The sequence below is a fragment of the Chaetodon auriga genome, chromosome 2, assembly GCF_051107435.1.
Source record: "Chaetodon auriga isolate fChaAug3 chromosome 2, fChaAug3.hap1, whole genome shotgun sequence".
Taxonomy (NCBI): Eukaryota; Metazoa; Chordata; class Actinopteri; order Chaetodontiformes; family Chaetodontidae; genus Chaetodon; species Chaetodon auriga.
In genome coordinates, this window is record NC_135075.1 from 12,902,980 (window position 1) to 12,920,419 (window position 17,440).

General features: G+C 41.7%; 2 protein-coding genes and 2 non-coding genes across 5 annotated transcripts; 3 read left to right on the forward strand and 1 right to left on the reverse strand.

Annotated features, from left to right (window-relative positions):
* Positions 1-1,616: 1,616 nt before the first annotated feature.
* ccdc3b (coiled-coil domain containing 3b) lies at positions 1,617-12,725 on the reverse strand. The gene is made up of 3 exons (XM_076748775.1): positions 12,309-12,725; positions 8,144-8,318; positions 1,617-3,201 (listed from the first exon to the last, which is right to left on the reverse strand). Exons 1-3 carry the CDS (start codon positions 12,665-12,667, stop codon positions 2,908-2,910), a joined length of 828 nt encoding a protein of 275 aa, XP_076604890.1. The 5' UTR covers positions 12,668-12,725; the 3' UTR covers positions 1,617-2,907.
* Positions 12,726-13,458: 733 nt separating this feature from the next.
* Positions 13,459-13,531, forward strand: trnar-acg (transfer RNA arginine (anticodon ACG)). The gene has a single exon. It is a non-coding gene; the product is annotated as a tRNA-Arg (tRNA).
* Positions 13,532-13,906: 375 nt separating this feature from the next.
* trnar-acg (transfer RNA arginine (anticodon ACG)) lies at positions 13,907-13,979 on the forward strand. Its single transcript has one exon. It is a non-coding gene; the product is annotated as a tRNA-Arg (tRNA).
* A 1,058-nt stretch (positions 13,980-15,037) lies between these two features.
* On the forward strand, positions 15,038-16,690 carry LOC143330560 (uncharacterized). 2 transcript variants are annotated; one of them, XM_076747239.1, is made up of 4 exons: positions 15,038-15,124; positions 15,220-15,353; positions 16,436-16,492; positions 16,622-16,690. In XM_076747239.1, exons 1-4 carry the CDS (start codon positions 15,061-15,063, stop codon positions 16,664-16,666), a joined length of 300 nt encoding a protein of 99 aa, XP_076603354.1. In that variant the 5' UTR covers positions 15,038-15,060; the 3' UTR covers positions 16,667-16,690. The 2 variants fall into 2 exon arrangements, with proteins under 2 accessions (XP_076603354.1, XP_076603345.1); XM_076747230.1 differs by having other exon boundaries at positions 16,619-16,689.
* The last annotated feature ends 750 nt before the right edge of the window (positions 16,691-17,440 follow it).

The following is a 17,440-nucleotide window of genomic DNA, read 5'->3' on the forward strand; positions in this document are numbered from 1 at the left end:
AATTTAGCAATGATAATCAGAAGAAATGACAAGTGGAATCAATGGCAGGCTAGTGTTAGCATTGAACTCAAAAGCACCAGTGTGGACCCTCACAGAGCTGCTTGCATAACTGTGGACTTTCAGTCTTGTTTCAATGTAATGGGGTGACTAACTCAAAACACAAAGGGCTGGTTTTCTTTTCCTTAAAGGAAACACTGGTTCTCCAAGCGCAGACTCAAGTAACCTCAAGTTAGAAAGCTCAAAGTTAGAAACTACTCTGGTATACCTCTTCATGCAGAGCGATGAATGACTCACAGTGACAGACTAAGTGCAGCTGCTTGAGAAAACAAGAGAAAGGGGGAGATAAGGAAAAAGATGTACTGCATTAGCCAATCAGATGCTCTGGGATTATCAATACCAAAAACCAGAAAAACCAGAGCAGCCAGAAAAAGTAACGGCATTTGAAAACAAACATAAAACAAGGCAAGATAAATAAGCCATGTCCGCAGATAGTCAGGTCTAGTGGAAGGGACCACCACTGTGCAGTCGTATTGCCTGACATCTGTTTTGCAGCTTGGCTGTGCACGGTGGTTTGTGTTGAGAAAGCAGTGTGTGTATATCATCTTTGGCCAAGGTCCATGGGATTTTGACAGTTGGCTGCAGGCGAGGTTGTCTGATGAAAAAGTTAACCAGGAGGCATGATGAGCTGTTCTCTGCAACACTTTCTCTCTTTGGTCCAGAGGTCAAAGGATACGCCAGAAGAAAGCTTGTGAATGTCCCCTTCAGCAGTCCTGCAGAACAGTCCTGCAAGAGGGTTCCTGAAGTAAAACACGTTTGAAATGCATCCATTTCTTGTTTCTGCTCTCGCCGTGCAAACCCCGCCTCTCATTCCCTTGGTTTTATGCGACAGCGCCATATGGAAGAAATTTGGTTCGGCTCTCCTGGAAATTGTGTTGAAAATTTCATCTGCCAAGATGATTTCGCATCTGAAATGGTCCTGTGTTCTTTATGAAAGTGCACCGGATGTAAACTGAACAAATGCTTGACAGGAAGAGGTCATAACGGGGCCAATTTATTTTTAGGATTTATGTTGCTTTTGAATTTGCACCAGTTCTTTGAAAACGTTTGATTTATTAGCACTGAATCACACTAAACATACTGTGCATGCCAAGAAACATTTGTCATTTCTGACTTGAAAACATGGAAAGCAGGAAACGTTACAATTGAGGTTTGAAACTTTCACTTGAATTCATTACCCCTCTGCATCGCAGCCCTCTCAGTAGTCCCTTTGTTCTGGACAAATCTGGAAAAGTGGATGAGGCAAAAGATACGAGCGCAACTGTCCACTGTACAGATTGTGGGGCTGCATAGGAAGCTACTTTTACAACCTGACACAATTTAGGTTTTTATTGTTTGATTTATATGTCGAAAGCTTTGTAGACTCAGACGTTTTGATGACTGCATATCAAGAAGTGTTGTGTAACTCTCAAGGAGGTCTTAATCTGTGGATGTATTACTGCATGTTCTGAAGATGAAATCAACTGTGACAACTGCAAACAATGACATTGGAATTTTTGTAAAAGTTCTTTTATTTATATATATAAAAAATAAAAAAAAACCCGCAATAACTGTAACAAATATGATTATGCTGTTGGCAAAGCAAACCAGATGTTTATAGTTTAGAGAAAGCAAAAACAATAAGAAAAGTAAATACAAAAAGTATAATAAAAGCAAACTTTGATTTCTGACACAGAAAAAGCCAATCGTGTCCCACGCAAGGCTCACTGGCTGGACGTATGAGCGCTCAGCACCCTTTTTCAGAGATAAAAATCACACTTTCATTCAGTGCAGTTTGCATAAAAATGCACTCCTGACAAACAATTCACTGAATTTAAAGAATCACGACACTTTGGGATAGTTTCTTGGGTATAAATAGATCAAACATGTAAATGAAAAGCAGGCAAAGGTAGAGAAGAAAGATGCCGCGGTCATTAGGTCTTGCATCTTTTAATCTTTAGCTGCTCCTCTGTAACATACACTAATATACAGTCAGAGCATGAAGTTTAACACTCGCATACTTTATTGCATTTACTGCAATTAATAATAGGACAGAGGTTGATTTGGAGCGCTTTGACGATAGTGTTTCTGAAATATGCAACCTAATTTATATTAATACAATGCATAATGTGTCCCGCACAGAAAAAAGCAAGATATTACATTTTCAATGCTTTAAAATCCTCCACATGTTGTTTAACAGTGCATCTGCCAGCTATGAGCTCCGTTCAATGTTTGGAGAGTGTTTGTGCTGCCACTGAATCAGACTAACAAAAGACAACGGTAAAAGTTGGGGGTTCATACAGATAACAGAGACAGTTATTCAGAGAGGAGGATCATATCGGACTAATGGGGCGAAACAAGAGTTCAGGAGCTTTAGATGAAGATCTCCTCCTCCTGTGAAACCGTTTAAGTCCATTATCTCAGAGGCAGTTAATCCTTCACTTCAGTTCATCTGGGGACACAAAATAGGTCAAGTGAAAGCCTTCCCCTCCCAATACACACACACACACACACACACACACACACACACACACACACACACACACACACAGTTCTAGGGGATACGGATAAGGATGTAAATAGGCATGAATAGTCTCTTTGTAGTCTCAACAGCACAGGTCAATTTTACCATTAACTAAAATGGTGAAATTGTTGGAGCAACAGAATGGCCAAATTTAGCTGTGAAGTTTCTTTTCTTTGTTGTGTTCCTTTAGAAATAAGTAGATGAGTTAGACTCAAAATCAAAACGACCTCTGCTGTTGTTGCTGCCTTTTCCCCAAGCTTTCACACACAATCCTTTCAATTTGCTCTGTCATTGACATACATCATAGGGAGCAATACTTGGTTTACACACAACTAAAAAAGAAAAAACTATTTTTTTAGTCTCTTGGTGAGGACCTTTTTAAGTGGCGGGTTCTTCCGGTCCTGCGTAGTGTCCTGATCCGGGTGAGTTTGGGGCGTCTTTGGCTCATACAGCTGTTTGAGGCTGAGGGTCTGCTGCTCCTTTGTTGTTTCTCGTTGGGCCTGGCGTAGCTGACGTTTCATGGTCTTCACCTTTTCCCTCAGGTGGTCATTAGCTTTCTCCAAGGAGCGCACCTGCTGGGAGAGAGTCCGGACCCTCTCCTCCTCCTCGAACAGAGCCTTCTGTACGGCTGAACACAGCAACTGTGAAGAGAAAAGGAAAAGCTACAAGTCTGATTATTGGAATTTTAACAGTAAATACATTTGAAATATCAGGAACAGCACGAGAACCTTTGATTGAGTGCACTTAAGGCTAACATGTGACTGACTGTGACCCATTTAAACACTGAAACTAGTGATCAATTACTCAAAGAAGGCCAGTATCAATTATATTTTGCAATATTCCCAATAGATTTTTCCTCTTGCACTGGCATTTGAATGACATTTATATCCAGAATTTTATTCCATAACGGCTCATACTAAATATTAGAGTCAGACTGAATGTTTTTGTAACATTTATGGCATCACACGTGACAGATCTGCTGTTTTTGATGCTGGATTTCCTTTAGACAAGTCAGATGAGAGAACACACTCTGGCATGCTCTTTGGGCTGACAACCAGTGCCAACAGCTCGTAAGTCTTTCAGCATATTCCACTGTTTGTGTATGAGTGAGTCAAAAAACACTATTTTTAGGCTACAAGCTGCCAAAAACAAAGAGAAACGTAAACTTTTCTTGTAGTGGAACACTTGGAAATGTATCTTAAGAGAACCATTTTATTGCATGCCCTTTCTTTATGTACCAGCCAGTGTCTACAAGCCAAAGACGACACACACTGTAGCTCCAGGTAGGGACCAAGATGAATCTAAAGGTAAAGAAAATGGCGACACAACTTTGTTTCAGTCAAATGCCACTGAAACCCAACATGCCTGCAAACCTGCGACAGATGATCCAAAGGCCCAGACCTTTCATAGGTGAAAAAATTAGCTCCAGCTGCCTCTGACTGCATGCCTGTCTGCCTGAGTGTGGATTTCCTTCACAGATCCTAATGCTTCCACATGGGCCAGTGTGAAACACTGATGTATATTCCCTGCCATCAGATAACAACCTCTGAGGGTTTTGAGGAAATGTTAAAAATGTGCTGCTGGCTGCCAGCACACATCACTGGTTAGTACATTACCCGCTGTAATATTAGCTGTGGATTTTTCCCATGTGCACTTACTTATGTCCCATAAGGGATTTGAAAGGGGTATGAAACTTTATAATGCAAAGGAGTAGAACAACCCACGTTATGTAGAGCAGAGGGTGTAAAATGGCACATCACTCTTCTGCATTCAGGTATGACTTTCACTCAAACACAAGACACCTTCAGTTGGCTCCGACATCCACACTTACAGTGTTTTTATAGGCTGAGCTGCAGTTTGGACAAATACTTATGTAATTGTCCTTTCAAAACCTGGATCTGAGGCTCAGACGCAGACATACAACATAAGCCTGCCTCTGAGTGGTAGACATATTTTCCATATCATAAGCTTTTGTGCTTTATCAATGCGACATTCAATTAAAGAGGCAAGAAAGGTACAGCTGTCCATCCATCAATCCAGACATCCAGATGTTCCATCCATTCATCCATCCATCCATCCAGCCAGCCAGCCAGCCAGCCATCCATCCAGATGTTCCATCCATCCATCCATCCATCCATCCATCCATCCACATGTTCCATCCATCCATCCATCCATCCATCCAGATGTTCCATCCATCCATCCATCCATCCATCCACATGTTCCATCCATCCATCCATCCATCCATCCACATGTTCCATCCATCCATTCACATGTTCCATCCATCCATCCATCCCGACAGAGGGCGTGCAGGAGGACTCCTGATCAGACACTCGAATGGTTTGGGGACATCAGAATTGCTTTTCTTCTCTTAGCAAATGATGTGGTTCTGTTAGTTTCAGCAGACCACGACCTTCAGCAGGCACTGAGGCAGTCGTGATGAGAGTCAGCACCTCCAGGTCTGAGGTCATGGTTCCCCACTGAGTTGCTGCCCAAAGTGAGGGAGCTCAAGTATCTTGGGGTCTTGTTCATGAGTGAGGTTAACATGAAGCATGAGCAGATTGGCACTGTTTCAGCAGTAAGTCATTGTGCTGCAGGTGGAGCTGAGACAGAAGGCAAAGCTTTTGATTTACTAGTTGGTCTTTGTTCCAGCCCTCACCTATGGTCACGAGCTTAGGTAGTGACAGAACAAATAAGACTGCGGATACAAGCTGCTGAAAAGTGGTGAAGCTGTATTACACGCATGCAACGTAAGCACACTGACAATAACTGAGAATGTCTTGTACCACATGTCCACATGAGTAAAACAGCATGTTACAGAAGCTAATTATATTGCTAATTACAGCTACATCGAGAACTAAAATAACAACAACAGACAGAGTTAAAGAGGCTACAGGCTCAGTTAAAGCAGTTATACGCAGGTACGTTTGGGTATTACTGAGAACAGTTTTCAAGTTACAGAGTAGAATTTTGACTTCAAGGTGACTTTGGAAATTAGACCACTGCACTAATAGGAAATAGTCTTTGCTTCATTAGATTTGATGTATTGTTTCATCAGCATTAACTGATCATTTGGGACGGTTAAGTATGGACGAGAGATCCAGATCAGCGAAGATGAGTTATGAGATGGCAATTCTCCAGCAAGGGTTTTGTACATAAACAAGTACCAGTGATTACCACATCTGGAAAATCAAATGTATTTATCATAAAATGCAGCAGTGAGCATTGGAATGACCTCATCCCCAAACTTCAGAGAGAAGGTTTTAACAGAGTGTGACGTCATAGCATATCAGTGAATCATATCTCCAGAATGCAGAATTGAGAGGAAAACTCAGGCAAGTCAAGCTCGTCTCTGTGATATTTAAAGGTAAATTTGCAAGGGGTCAGCAGAAAAGTGTATTTTACAAAGTGTATTATAGTCTGACCCAAACTTGAGTGGTTTATAGAAGTGATGACAAAAACAAGAAAGTAAAAATGAGCAAATATGACAGCAGCAATGATGAAATGCCGCTCGCTGTGGAGACCAGAGGATACCTTCATGAACTGGAGGACACAGAAGAGGAACTTTTGCAGAGTGAGAGGGGAAACTTCTGTGGAAACTGCATTTCTTTACTGGTTGTTTGGAAAGTCCTTCATTTCATTTTTAGGTATTTAGTGCTTATTACCTGAATGTTGAGTGCAGCAAGTGTCTGGACCAGTGTGTGTGTTTAGACACTATAGTTCAAGCTCCAAAACCACTTGTTCCCACTTGTTGTTGAGTCCCACACAACTCTGTTCCATAGCACTCTCTTAAGACCCTCCCCACGTGGTAAATGCCCACATCACATGTGGCACACCCTCAGTACCCAGCAGGATTTTATCAACTCTGATTTCATCCAAACACAACTGCAACATGGACAAAACTGAAGAGTTTATGTTTTATGCAGGACCAAAGCCTTTTCCGCCTCCTTCTCCCCATTTCGGAGGAGGTGTGTTTGAAACCATTCTGAGGAAAAACAGATGGGTGTCTGCACATGTTGAGTATGAAAGAAAATTTTAGTTAAGAGCACGTTAGTTAACAGATGCTGAAATCTTGTGGACAGCAGTTAGTTTTGTCTTTGTCTTGAGCCATCAAGTCAGGACAGCGTTCACCGCCCTTAAACAGCCATATTTATGCATTCGAGTTGGGAAACTGAAACTGTGGGAAAAAACCCTTGTTGCTTGATAAAATAATGTTTTTATTGCTGGCACTGTCTGGTGCTAAATCTTAAGATGACTGCGTGCCATTTAATTCACTGTATTTTGGTTGATACTGGACTATAAAACGTTATCTGTTCTGAAGTGATTTTAGGTCAGTTGTCCAAACAATGGTTGCGCAGTACCAGTAAAAACAATGTCTGTTTTTTATTTTGGTGGGAGGAAATCTAATCATGAGAATGATGTCAGAAAGCAGCACTGATATCTAAATGTTGCTCTGTAATTATAATCACAAGCCTGACCCAAAAGTTTACGTTTAATGGAAATACAAACCATGTTTTCATTCTTTTTATGGCAGAAATGTGCTTAAAATGATTGGAAACAGACAGAAGAGGACTGACCTAAATCGGGGGGATTATGCCAAAGGTTTAGATTCATTAAGGGGGTTAAAGCAGTGGTGAGTAACTGGAAACCATTTATGTAGTGACACACACTCTGAGACGAGATGCAGGAAACATACAGAGTCAAGGATCACCAGGTGTTAGTCTTGGCCATTGGTGTTAAGGCAAAAACGAGCTTTCCTCGATTAAACTGTGACAGCAAAGTGTCAACTGGGGCTGAATATCATTAATTCAGTTCATTTTGAAACGAGTTGTAATTTACTTTTATGATGTATCTGCTTTCCCTGGTTTTACTTTAGTTAGTGATTTTCTACATTTCCATGAATTCCTTTAGTATCCTCCAGAGGGTGGACATGAAATTGTTGCACTGGCTATGTAAATAGGTGGAAAGTCTGTTTTTTCCGTCCAAAAAGGATCTAAGTCACCCTCTCGACTAAATATTCATCATGTCTTGTGTCTGCACTTGTGTTCTGGGCGACCAGTGTTACTGTTTTCTTTCTTTTGGTTGTTGAACGTCGTGTAAAACAGCACTTGATATTTGACTCTGAAGGACACTGGACACGTCTCCACATGATGTCGGCTATTCTATGTCAGGCCTCTCGTCTTTTGGAATAAGAAAATACTCCATTAAACAACAAAATGGTTTGCCAAAGAGATGGGAAAAACATGTGTTTTTTAAATGTTTTTAAATGGATTTTTCCTCTCAACATAGGGAGTTCTTTGTCGAGCAAAAACCTCAGGAAATTTATGTTTGGTTTCCCATGCATTAAGAACATATTTAACTTCATAGTATTCCTTTGAAAACAACAGGATGCAACATTAAATCCTTTATGTGTGTACCACAGAACCTCAGGCTGTTGGGGCTCCTGTCTTCTTCCCAAGTTGTTTGTGTAGCCACCATGAATACGCAATAACTGAATCAAAATAGTCCTTATCACTCACTGAGCATGAGAAAGGCATATCAACACCAGGAACTGGTTTATGGTGGTGGTTCTGATGGGCTACGTACCCGGCTGTCCTCCTGAGCCTCCCACTCCGGGGTGTAGCGATGGACCTGAGTACCAGACGTGCAGTTGGAAAACTGGAACAGGCTGGCAAACATGCGGTGGACCTCTGCAGTGTCAGGAAAGATGGGGTCCTGAAAGTTCACTCCATGAGGGACAATATTGTAGTTCTCATCCATCCTAAAAGCAGAAGCAGATGCCACACACACACACACACACACACACACACACACACACACAATTGGAACATGAAATTATAAATGAATGTCATCAGGAGTCCATTTAAATGTAAGCAAATGGAAAGGTTTGGCCTATTGATCATATGAAGCTGACAGACATATGTCAACAGTAAAAGTCTTAAATGTTTCAGAGGAAAAAAACCTCTATGCAGAACTGTTTACAGGCCGGGTTTATTTTTATGCAAATTCAAGCATTATGTGGATGAGGCAAGCCAGCAAATTACAAATCAAAGGGATTTACTGTGCATGTTTCATATCTTCTCCTACCATGTGAAGTGTGTGAGGGAGGAAGTCTTGAAGCAGCATGTTTCCATACATCTGGATTCCATCTTGTATCCCTTGAGGGACGTCAAAAGTTTGGTTGTCCCTATCAGAGACTCTGTGTGTATATGTGTGTGTGTGTGTGTGTGTGTGTGTGTGTGTGTGTGTTGAGAGCACAAAGAAAGTTGATGTTTTGCTTCAACTGAGAAGGTCAAAGGTCAGGTGTAAGCACAGTGACCGGGGAGGTCAGAAGGAATTGTGGATCCAGAGGAACTTGTCTGGACTACAATGATGGAAACATAACTAAACAGAACGCATATAAATACACTGAGCACAACAATAGTGACACACAAAGCTTTTTCCACTACATTCAGTACATGTAACACCGCCTTACAAGTATACCTTAACATAAAAAAACCTTCAGTCTGAGTGACAGGGATGTTTCATCTGTTTTAAAGCTTGGTATTAAGTTGTTTTCTTTTCACAGACAAGTTAAAAACTCTTTAAGCAGTGAGATATAGACAGGTTTTTACAGCCAATACATCGCTAAGGCAGAAAGCTCAATCTGTGTCATTTCAGGGTCCTGAGGGAGATCCTCTGTTGCATTTTCCTCCACGCTAGGCTCTGATTCACCTCACCCTGGAAGCTTATACTCGTGATTGATTGGAAAGACTATTCTGGTCTGAGATAGTGGTGTTGTTGTTGGTGCTTTTTCAACAGGAAATAGACATCCACTGGAGACTGCAATGGGAATTTCTCAGTTTTGGCTTGTTCGTGCAGTGTCTGGGTCTCGGTGTTGCAGAGCGGCCACAACAGCACTCCTTTGAAACGCTACACCGATCTGTTTTAGGTTTATGATGGGGACTCTCATGTTAGCAAGAATGTCACAGAGCAAAGCATTTCTTTAGCTGTCCCTCATTTCTTTCAACCAACTGAGGGGCAATGTTCATGAAAGTTGATTTTTACGCTTTAGGAATATTTGCATGACAGATCCACAGAAAGTGACTGTGATATATCTCTACAGGGTTCAATACCAGTATCTCAATGATCAACCAAAGGAATAGAGTTAGATGAGATCAAACCACTGCCATATCTCTACAGTAAATATGAGGCTAAGACCAGCAGATGGTTATCTTAGCACAAAGACTAGAAACAGGAGAAACAGCCAGCCTGGCTCTGTCACCACCACAGCTAATCAACACCTTATGTGTCCTGTGCTTATTCCATACAAAAACTGAAGTGTAAAAACAGCTAGTTGGACAGAGCCAAGCTAGTCATTTCTTCCTGTTTGCAGTCTTTATGCTAAGCTAAGCTAACCGCCTGCAGGCTGTAGCATCTTGATGAGACGAGGATGGTCTGATGGAATTTGTTGTGTTATTTGAATTATGTCAAATAAACCAAACCAAAACTCATTAATCATCAAAATAACATCTGACCTATGTTAGGTTTCCCATTGGTTTACATCCTTTGTGGGCTAAAGACTTCTGCAAAGGAAAATGTTTGGGGGTATTTTCAGTGTATCGCTCTCTCCATTATATCCCCGGTAAACACTGCGAGAAGATTACTGCTTTGGTTTACTGGAGCAATTGTTGCGCCTTAATTATAATGAGGTTTGCATTCAAACCGAGCCCTGTTCTGACTCTAGCTTCAGGAAGTTTCCAATGGTGGTGGCCTGGCTGATTACAGGGATAACGTCCGGATGTTTTCGCCGTCACATCAGGGGACAGCAAAGCCATCCCAGGAGGCATAATTAACGAGTGATATCATCTTAAATGTCTTTTAGCTGTTAGCAATGCACACATGAGTGCGACTCTGTGCATGTGATGTGTAACATATGCTATAAAGAACACTATTGTAGTTGGCCCTGCTGCAGACCCTCATATAGGACAGCCAAACATTACACTTCAGGAATGCTGTTCAGTGCCCCCCTCTGAATATCTAACTCTTCATCTGTTTGAGAGAAAAGGCAGAATATGAGAGAAATATCACCAGGGCCTGTCAGCACACGTCCCCTTCATTGAGCGGCACACTGGTGTGTTTCAGCAAGACAAAAGGTGGTCCCACCAACCGTCGGCGTGCCGATAACTCTCCCGAGTGAAAATTCTTTGTAGGTTTACCTTCAAGCTGTTGGGAAATGTCTGGCTCTGTAATTACACTGGCTGGAATGCAATAGATGTTTCCTCAGCAACACTGTTGTTTCTGTCCAACACAGACATTTAAGAATTAAGCTGCCACATACGTTTTTGCAATCTGAGGAGAAAATTTGGCAGGTTATTAAATATACCATTAACCTGAAGTCACATGGACAGACACTGATTAAATGAGAGCATGTGAGGACCGTGCCAGTCCTCGGCTTATGACTGCAAATGTTCCTTCCTGGCCGACGGCTGCTTGAACCCTCTTTACTGCCTTTCATGACAGATGTCTGCAGGTCTGAACAGTCGCTTTCTTCAATTGGAGAAACAGGCCAGACACAAAGAGGAGGTGAGGTTCAATCCACTATACTCATAGAAAATACATTCCTGGAGTGTCCTGGCCAACTAGTGATTACGACATGCAATATACAGTGATGACAACATCCCTGGTTCTAGAAGACGTTTCAGCCTTCTGGACGACCAAACTACTGACTACCAATCACTGATATTGTGTGAGGATGGTTCTTAATTCCTTTTTCAGAGATTTCCCAGCTGCTTCAATGACTGACCTTTGCTCCTCCAGTTTAAACGTCTAACTTTCCTATATGTGTATGATGACTACGTCAAAGAGGTCCCAAGCTCTGAGGGCCAGATAGTGGAGCCAAAGATGACATAATTCGAACGTCTCATTGTGAGACTTGGAGACAGACAGAAGCCTTATATGGTTTCATCCAAAATAAATGAAAACTACTACCAAATGCACATGTGAATTCCTGGTCTTTCATATTCACACTGAACATGCTGAACATTGAATTTCCAGTTTGGATGGATGAGCTGATTCAATCAGTGGATATCTCGAGGAGGGACTGACGGTGGAGCGCCACCATTTGAACGTGACATAAACATTTAGCTTTGCCAAAGACAACTTCACATCACATGCCTGACATTACTCGCCCCGTTTGTTTCCCACGTTGATGGAGATTGAAATAGAGTGTGTCCTTTCCTCTTGCAGTGTAAAATCATACAGTCACTCATGAACTTTTTGCCATTCATGGTAATGCATTCCAATAACACGGAGGCAGTCCTGTCACAGGCCTCTTCACTGGCTGAGTTTACAAACTGTCTTCACAAAACTTGACAAAGCTGATGCCAGATTCTCAAGTACCCAGTGACATTTGTACAACATTAGCTTTTATGTGAAACAGAAAATGACTCATTTGCTTGCGCACATTGATCTGGACCAGCATTTGGACAAGAGGGTGCAAGCGGGTCATCCATGTCATCTCTGGGCAACAGTCACATAGTCAGACCTTCAACTTTCAACACACACATAAAGCCTATTATAAAAGCCTACAGCCCAAATGAACGGCTCTTTCTTCTACCAGAAATGAGTAACAAAAAAGTTTTTAGAACTTTATTTACTGATGTATACAAGTGGATTGGCTGAATGTTCCTGGGAAAACTTGCATCTGTGAGAATAAATCCCATTTATGTTACATTGATTATATCAATGTATAAATTGCTGGGTTTCTCACCTTAGAAAGAAGTAGTAGTTGTTGTTTTTGGTGACACTGTAGGAGAAACACGGGAAGTAGCCCAGGCCGGTGACATTGAACCTGGAGCCGGCGGGGACCTCCAGCATGCTGCCCCACGCCTGGTCGCACAGCAGCTCAATCTCGGCGGAGAAGAACAGGTCGGTGTCGTACTGCCACGGCAGGTAGTTGTACACACTGTAAGACTCCTTGTGCAGCGCCAGCACCTTGGCAAAGACTATGATCTGCGCCAGCTCGGCACGGCACGCTTCTGTCTGCGGTCTCCAGTCGTGGGGCAGCTGACATCCCCAGCTCCCATCAGGACCGACCGATGCCAGGAAAAACGCCAAAATAATCCACATGATCCGGCAGAGAGGAGACGACTGTGGGTCTGAGAAGCGCACCGACGGAGAGACGCACACGATGGTGCTGATGGAAGAACTCACGAAAAAATAAAAGAGAGAGAGAGAGAGAGAGAGAGAGAGAGAGAGAGAGAGAGACTGCAGGGCCCTCACACCATGTGTATACTTACACCAACGCGGACTCAACTAATATTCACAGTAAGTCCATTTAAACAAAAGTTTTTAAAGAACAAAATAGCCCCGGACAGCTGGTAACTTCTCCGCTCTCTGCGGTCTTTGCTCCCTCCTCCAGCCTCAATACCTGTGATCAGTAGATCAGCCCATTCACACCAGCATCCCCTGCAAAAACCTTATCTCTCACCTTTGAAATGAGAGTCGACGGAGCAATTAAAAAGTGTGTTTTCAGGATCGCGTGTGAAATTTCCAACAAGATTATGCGGCGTTTAAGGCAACAACAACACAAAAAGAAACACCTTGAACTGTCTATAATACACGATAACAGACAAAGTTTAGAATTGAAATTTAGGAAAGATCAGTGGCGTCCTCTGGTGACAATATGCAAGGACACAATGGCCACAGAAGGCTATAGTTTGAGTTAGTAGGCTGTTTCACTGTTATGTGAACGCACTTTTAAAAGTATTCCGGTGTCATACTCCAGGCGCATTATGTTCAGCTGGTATTCAAGTATGGTAGATAGATATGTTGATAGGGTGACACGCAGCTGAAGCCTGCGTGAACCTTACGACAGAGTACCTGACAGTCACGACCCTGGGCACGAAAGGCTGAATGTAGGGCCAGTGGCGCAATGGATAACGCGTCTGACTACGGATCAGAAGATTCTAGGTTCGACTCCTGGCTGGCTCGTCTTTTCGACGATGTGCCAGTATGTACTGTGTATTTAGGGTGATAACGCAATATAAATCACCGTGAATCATTATCGCATCTATATTAATTTGAAATTACTTTTCTCAACTATGAAACACAGCGCATATTAGTTTAAAAGTGCAGGTTTGTTTGCCGCGCTGGCGAAACTGAAATCGTCGTTCTTTAACGACCTGGGAATGAGACTCAACAGTCAAATGTCTTTCTCCAGAATTATTTATCGCACCTTTAAAATCTGAGTTAAAGTTAAACCCGAACAGTAACATGATATCACAAAGGCAGTCGTCTTGTGTGCAAAGGCACTGGAAGGATCGCTGAGATAGATAAAACAGAAGTTTTTTCATGAGTAAGAGTATCGGGCCAGTGGCGCAATGGATAACGCGTCTGACTACGGATCAGAAGATTCTAGGTTCGACTCCTGGCTGGCTCGACTTTTTCAAAGATTTTTGTCCAGTGTTCTCCTTTCTTTACGTGTAATGTCATACAATAACATTAGATCTGATGACGTTGTGATGTGCAGGGTAAGCAAACAGCACCGTACAATCACAGCAAGCCAAAAATGCTGCCTAAGTTTTGTGATTCATGTTTTTAAATTGCAGTTCTTCTCTCGATTTGCTTATATGACCCGCTAACTTTTATGTAAGTTTAAATACTTCAGTAACTATAATGATATACAGTAATATGAGCGATACAAAAATGGGCACCATGCAGCCACATTTAATTTGACATAACGTTTGACACAAATACACCTCTAGGTGGCAGCATTGCCATGCATCAAGGCCTTAACGCCTTGAGAGTTTTAGTACAGTTGGCCTCCTTTCACTTATATTTATTGCATTCATGTAGATGCTTTAATGCCAATCATTTCGAAATTCACTCATTTAATGTTCCATAATTTCTGCTTCTCTTCACTCAGTTGAACAATTACATGGAAAGCACTATTTGCACAACATTTAATACAATTACAGGTGCTGAGTGCAGATTTCACCTGAGGCCCTTCTGCTAATTATTTGATTAGAATTAAATTAATTTAATTGTTCAAAACTCCATTGCTCAAACACTGGAATTACCCACTGTACTTGAATGCTACAGTGGCACTTAAGTTTTTTCTGTATTATTCAGATGCCGTTGTAGTGAGTCATAAAGAATCATAACCCTTCATACTGCGACAACAGTTACTTGTCACACAAAGTTTCTACATTTTGAATAGACCTTCAAAGTGCTGGACCTCTTTCCAAACCAAAAGCTATTCTTAGGACTACATGCAAACAGACACACAAACATATTTCTCACCACTCTCCAAAGGCCTTCAAAACACAGCACTGATAGACATGATATGCTCTTCACGCTCACACACATTCGTTCCCTCCCCATCACTCAGTCCATCCGATGGTTGTTGTCCCCTTGGGAATGCTGCCGGGACAGAGGTGGGCGTGGGGATTTCTCAGGTGACAGACACAAAGTGCCAGGAGCAGCAAGGGGCCACAACATTCAAGTGTGTGAGAGTCTGCATGAAAGACATGGCTGCAACACTGCTGGCTGTGATGCTCATGATGGCCTACATCTGTGAGGGAGGTGAGGTGCTTTGATGACAGATCATGACTGATATTTCAAACTCTCTGCTATTATCTCGGAAATGAATGCATCTGTGTCACCTGTTTATGCCATAGCACTGCTGAGAAAATCAACAGCGATGGACTTCCTTCAAAAAGTAAGAGAGAAGCGCGCATCAGAGTGTTTTCCTGGAGGCTGCAGCAGAGACGTCAGCGAGGCTGGAGAAATGGTAGAGGGGGATGTAGGATATGTAAGTGCTCTGTCAATTGCACTTTCTGTCGGCAGTATGCAAAGTAGTTTGAATTAGACCCACTTTTACTGTGCATTTTAATACATCAATAATTACACTCCAATGATATTAATTATTCTGAAATTGGCTATTCTGCATAATAAGTACTTTTACATTTTGCACTCTGACTCTATTTTGATAATATTTCTGTGGTTGCTTAAGTAAAAATTTTAAATTCAGGAGTTTAACGGAGTGTTCTACATTGTGGTTTTGCTACTTTGACTTCAGTAAAAGATCAGAAAATTTCTTCCACCATTGCATGTACCTGCAAATAGATTCCACAGATTTTACAGAGATTGTTTTTTCAACTCCTTACACCACTGGTTAGTGGTGTTGTGTGGATGCGCAGCTGTCCCTCTGACAAACCAGAGCCTCGTCATTGTTATTTTCAAGATTCAAAAGCTGGAATTGCCACATTTTTCGTTCTTTCAAACCACAAGTTTGATTATTTCAGAATGTGTTCAGACTGAAAGGCCTCACACAGAATTCCCCTCTGCAAGTTGAAAACAAGTGTAAAATATCAGTAACTACAGACAATGTCAACAGGAAGATTTCCATTAAAAGTGGGCCATCAGTCTGTGTGGGCTGCTGGGTCTCTGCATGCGGGGCGAGTCTATCTACATGAAACTAAACATCATGAATAAAGACCACGTCCAGAGACATGGACTCACACTCAAGAGCTGAGAGGCCCTCCTCTGTTCAGCAGGGATAAGGTGAAACTGAATCAAGCGAGTCACTGAGGCATTTACCATTACTGTGTTCTTACATACCAGGCTTGCAATCTGAAGACAGAGTGAAGGCAGGCCATTAACATCGACTTTGTTACTTAGTGCACCTGTTGCAAATATCAGATGACCAGCATGAAAGCCAGCAGAGAGAGGGAATGTGATCAACCAGGGTTTCTGTCATGTTGTGGAACGTTTAGGTGCATGTTGTTGAGACCGTCACTGAAAAACATGCCTCATGGATATTATTAGCAATCAGAGTTAACATTGCTTTGAACAATGTACAAGTTCGGAATAAATATAACAACTTATTTGTAGGAGGAGAGTTCCAGCATGCAGTATAATGGAGGCGCTTCCCAGGAGGAAATGAACTATGTAAGTTGTAATAGTTTGGTGTTGAATTTTAACTTCATCATGTTGTTTTAAGATAAATAAAAGTTCTATTATTATTTAGGAATAAAACCATTACAACAAAGCCTAAAAACTATTTTTGTCTCGCAGCAGAGCCCTGGAGGGGAGGCTGTGGTGGAGGAAGGATCTGGGATGTAGCCAAGAGGGAGAGCACAAGATGGCAATGTTGTCGTTGTTGGTCGGTCAACTTGCAAAATATTAAAAATATAATATATAATTACCTATATGAAACTGAATAAAGGATTTATCTGATAAAGATTTCTTTCAAGGATTAATTTGCATGCCTGATTTCCTTTCTTTAAAGCTAATACATTAACAACAGTGATAAGGAAGATTTTTCTGTTACCTCCATTTGTAATTAACTTTATTTTAATAAATGTATGTCATATTTATGTTTGTTCATGTTGTCTTGCTTTGTAGTACATGGCAGATATAGATGGGTGACAAATGAAAGGAAAACTCCTGTGGCATTAAGTGTCTTGACAAGATGTTGGGCCACCATGAGCCAACAGAGCAGCTCCAATGTCTCCCATAGGTCTTCATCTGGGTTGAGATCTGGTTACTATGAAGGCCGTATAAGCATTCTGGATGATTCACATCACGTTTATACTCATGAAACCATCTGTGACCGCTCATATCACCTCAATGTTATCTGTTTCTCCGCTGAAGGTTGTTTTTTATTTGTTACCAGTCTGTATGTCATGAAGCATGTTTATCCACTCAATAATCCACAAATTGGCATCTGACAGGATCACTCCCTTTGAGAGTAAAAAAAATTATTGTCAGAGTATCCACAGAGGTTATACCGCTTCTTCACTGTTGCCTTCCAGTGCTCAAAAACAAGCTAATGCTGTCACAGGGTGTGTACAAAATGCAGAATTTATATCTTGGGAGTTTTCAGAAGCTTGTAAC

Excerpts from the sequence above, each read along its gene's own strand:
- ccdc3b (XM_076748775.1), bottom strand. The coding sequence starts at position 12,667 with ATGTGGATTATTTTGGCGTTTTTCCTGGCATCGGTCGGTCCTGATGGG. Across the intron at positions 8,319-12,308 it reads AACTACTACTTCTTTCTAAG|GATGGATGAGAACTACAATA; the intron begins GTGAGAAACCCA and ends TTCTGCTTTTAG. Across the intron at positions 3,202-8,143 it reads AGGCTCAGGAGGACAGCCGG|TTGCTGTGTTCAGCCGTACA; the intron begins GTACGTAGCCCA and ends TTCTCTTCACAG.
- LOC143330560 (XM_076747230.1), top strand. The coding sequence starts at position 15,061 with ATGAAAGACATGGCTGCAACACTGCTGGCTGTGATGCTCATGATGGCC. Across the intron at positions 15,125-15,219 it reads GGCCTACATCTGTGAGGGAG|CACTGCTGAGAAAATCAACA; the intron begins GTGAGGTGCTTT and ends TTTATGCCATAG. Across the intron at positions 16,493-16,618 it reads CCCAGGAGGAAATGAACTAT|CAGAGCCCTGGAGGGGAGGC; the intron begins GTAAGTTGTAAT and ends TTTGTCTCGCAG.